This window comes from Micropterus salmoides, unplaced genomic scaffold (genome assembly GCF_014851395.1).
Source record: "Micropterus salmoides isolate LMB-PRFRI ecotype aquatic unplaced genomic scaffold, ASM1485139v1 Ms_hic_scaffold_6, whole genome shotgun sequence".
Taxonomy (NCBI): domain Eukaryota; kingdom Metazoa; phylum Chordata; class Actinopteri; order Centrarchiformes; family Centrarchidae; genus Micropterus; species Micropterus salmoides.
In genome coordinates this window covers 15,057,282-15,060,885 of record NW_024044348.1, presented here as the reverse complement: position 1 = coordinate 15,060,885, position 3,604 = coordinate 15,057,282, and the positions used below count along the sequence as shown (strand labels likewise).

The following is a 3,604-nucleotide window of genomic DNA, read 5'->3' as shown; positions in this document are numbered from 1 at the left end:
CATTGTGATGCATCCGTGCTGCATAATGGTGAGCACAGGTGACAAAAGTCAAACACAATTAAAGCACAGGTGTCACCACTTGAACACAACAACTCAAAATTAATCACACTTGTGGCTAATGATGTGAGGGAACATATACAGTAAGCCAGTTCAGAGAGCACTGGTTTGTGAGGCCCTACAATGGATAGAAATCTGAGAGGAAGAGTTTGTGTTAGAAGAGGTCGAGGTGGTCGGCGAAGACAAAGAACAGTAATATCTGATGAAATCAGAGCTACTGTGATTGACCATGTTCTTGTCCATGTATGTATGTAAATGTTGACAGAAATTACTGTATGACATACTATATACTGTACCACAGTATACTGTAAGTAAATATATGTTTCAGTACATCACTGTACCAATGTACTGTAGTATTGTAATGGAGGGTTGGTCTAACTGTTTGTAGGCCTAGTATTCCATGTATATTTTTTGTAACTCCATGTTCTCTTTTTGTAGAATTGAAAGACTGCCACATGGGGGTGGGAGGACAGGTATGTTCTCCCCACACCAAGAGACCCTAATTGTTGATATGGTCCGTGAGAACACTGCCATTAAACTGAGTGAAATTCAGCAGAAGATCATTGAGGACCATGTAAATTTTGAGGGTATCAAAAGTGTCAGCCTCTCTACTGTTGATCGTGTCCTCAAGCGAAACAGCTATACAGAGTGCCCTTTGATCGCAACTCAGACAGAGTCAAAGAGCAAAGATTCCAGTATGTACAGGTTCGCATATATCCAGACACATTCAATGTTGATTACTCTAAGTAGTGATTTACTGTAGTGGCCAAAATCACTTTTTCCGTATCACTTACAAAACTATATCTATTTCTACAGAGGGTTTTTCAACTGGATGCAATGGCCCCATGAATACATCTACATGGATGAAGCTGGGTTTAATCTCACCAAAAGGAGAAGGAGAGGCCGTAATGTGATTGGACATCGGGCCATTGTTGGTGTTCCTGGGCAGCGTGGTGGCAATGTCACATTATGTGCTGCCATCAGCAATCATGGGGTTGTCCACCATCATGCCAACCTGGGGCCCTACAACACTCACCAGCTCCTCATTTCCCTCAATCACATGCAAGATGCTCAGCAGCAGGATGAGCATCCCATCTATGTTGTTGTTTGGGACAATGTGTTTTCACAGAGCCCTTCAGGTTAGAGAGTGGTTCAATATGAACCAAGGTTTTATCAATCTTTGTCTTCCACCGTACTCCCCTTCCCTAGTACTCCATTGAGGAATTCTTCTCCTCATGGCGGTGGAAGGTATATGAACGCCAACCTTACACCAGGGTAAATCTCCTGCAAGCCATGGGACTTGCCTGTGGTGACATAGGTGTGGAGGCATGCCAAGCCTGGATACGGCATGCCAGGGTTTTTTTCCCCCGTTGCCTGGCCAGACAAAATGTGGCCTGTGATGTGGATGAAGTCCTGTGGCCTGACCCAGTACGGAGACATGATGCTGTGGCTGAGTAATGCACTTATTTGTATATTTTTGTACTTTATTTTTACATGGGCTTACTGTACACAAGTGGCAAACGCATAAGATTTCTGTTTCTTTTTACAAGTGCTACGTGTAAATGCACAAGATTTCTGTTTTGTCTTTTTGTACAAGTGCTAAATGCACACGTTTTTTTTGTTTTGCAACATGCATTTAGCCTACAGTGAACAATAAACATTTATTTCTCCAGCTTCATGTCCTGAGCATTGTGTTTTCTATTTTTCTACGTAGTGTTTAGTGACTGTTCAGCAGTGTTTTTAATTTTGATTGACTCGGGGCACGATTTGACAACATAGTTCAGTTTTGAGCACAAACTGTTTTGAGGTGAAAGTTTGGTTTTGCAAGAAGAGTCTGAGGTTTCGTGAATGTAGCTTGAAAATTGGGTTTTGTGTTCACAGTTTAGAGAAAAGGAGAGCACCTTTCAAGAAATTCTCAAAAAGTCTTAGCAATCGAGAAAAACTGTAAAACAGGCATTTGACCTTTGGCCTATTTATAGGCCCATACCAAAGCAGTAATTGGTTAGTGATCAGTTAAGCAATTCTTGTTTGCACATGTGAAGAGCTGGTGTAGGTCATGGTGAAAAAGTGTAGCATTTTGACTGGTTGTGTTTGGAAAAGGCAAAGTCACTTCCTGCTAGAGTTTTGTGTCTATGGTGGAGAATTGTGTGTAGTGTTTTGTGAAACTGAAAAGTGAGTGAAAGGCTGATGGGTTTGCAGATTTGGTGTGTGGTTTTGCTCTTTGAGTGAGAGGTTTCAGTAATCGTGTGACATGTCAAGATTTTCTGTGTAAGCAGTTGTAAAAAACTGTAATAATTGGGCTGCTGCTTGCCAAACCATTTAACTTAAATATGTTGTATGGTTTATAAATACAACAACAAAAATAAATGATTAAATATTACAAATTTAAGCACTGGAACAGAGCCAAGTGTGTCATGGATAATGACACTACAGTATGTTGTTCTCCTCCACTGGGTCGGCGCACGGCTGTTTCCTGTTACCAACTGTATACATACTCTATATTAAAGAATAAAAAAGTTCCCATCCTGGTAAACACATTCTGAAGGTTGCAGATGACTCAGTCATAGTGAGTTTGTTAGAGTGGTGTGATTATGTGCATGGCCCAGTGGTTGAATAACTTTTTTAAAAACATCTGGGTACTAAATTTACAACATAATGGTGCTATATGTTGGCTAGATGGGTAAATATGCACCTATTGATTACGTATTTGCTATATCAACTTTATAATAACCAAACATTTAAGGACAAAAAAAGTAGTTAATACTGCTTTAAGAGTTACTTCACTTAATCACAATTACTGTACTGCATCTAAACAAATGTATGTAACAGAGACAAGAAATCCAGATGTATGTGAGTCATTTAATGCCATTTAGTGCTTATTTTATTGTGGGCCTACACTTGTGATTTTACTTAAATGTGGGTAGATTACAGCCAAATTGTGTGTGGGGTGTATAGAGAGCCCTTGAGCTTAAATTTCCAATATGCAAATTTTAAAATATGAATCCAAACGCAATGCCAAAGATAGAGAACAGTTAAAGATAAAGTCGCCAGCCAGAAAACATCAAGGATGCATTAGATGGTGACTTGGCTGAGGAAAATAAAGCCCCAAGATTGATTACAAAAACAATGCAACAATCCAAATTGCTTGGCAGAAACATATAGTGCAAAAGTCTATGTTTACTATCCAGAGAAAACAAAGTCCATCTCAATCTCTAAAGATGTAGTTTCTTGTTTTTGAAAGCTTGAGAAGCTTCATACAAGATGGGAAGCAGAACGTTATGATTATCTGATGTGGTCCTCTGCCTTCAAATAAAAACACTTGAGTACAGTAGTTTTAATATTTATTTTATTTAATAAAGGACAATAATTAACATGAGCACTTCTCAGTGGGTCAGATTAGCCATTAGCCACGGCAGGTTATTTGCCACGATGCAGCTTGCTGTTGTTGCAATGAAGTGCAGACATTGATGGAAAAGGTATTACCTGAAGTAACTCCAGGGGTTTGATTGATTAAGATGATAACATGGAACCATTTAGAGACGCGATG

The 3,604-nt window shown here is 39.5% G+C and overlaps 1 protein-coding gene across 1 annotated transcript; it reads left to right on the top strand.

Annotated features, from left to right (window-relative positions):
* Positions 1-207: 207 nt before the first annotated feature.
* Positions 208-1,731, top strand: LOC119890503. The gene is made up of 3 exons (XM_038701803.1): positions 208-300; positions 496-762; positions 874-1,731. The coding sequence occupies exons 1-3, from the start codon at positions 287-289 to the stop codon at positions 1,199-1,201; spliced, it is 609 nt and encodes a 202-aa protein (XP_038557731.1). The 5' UTR covers positions 208-286; the 3' UTR covers positions 1,202-1,731.
* The last annotated feature ends 1,873 nt before the right edge of the window (positions 1,732-3,604 follow it).

What these genes read in the sequence shown, in the direction of transcription:
- LOC119890503 (XM_038701803.1), top strand. An exon ending in AAAGATTCCAGTATGTACAG is followed by an intron (nt 763 to 873) that starts GTTCGCATATAT and finishes CTATTTCTACAG; the next exon opens with AGGGTTTTTCAACTGGATGC.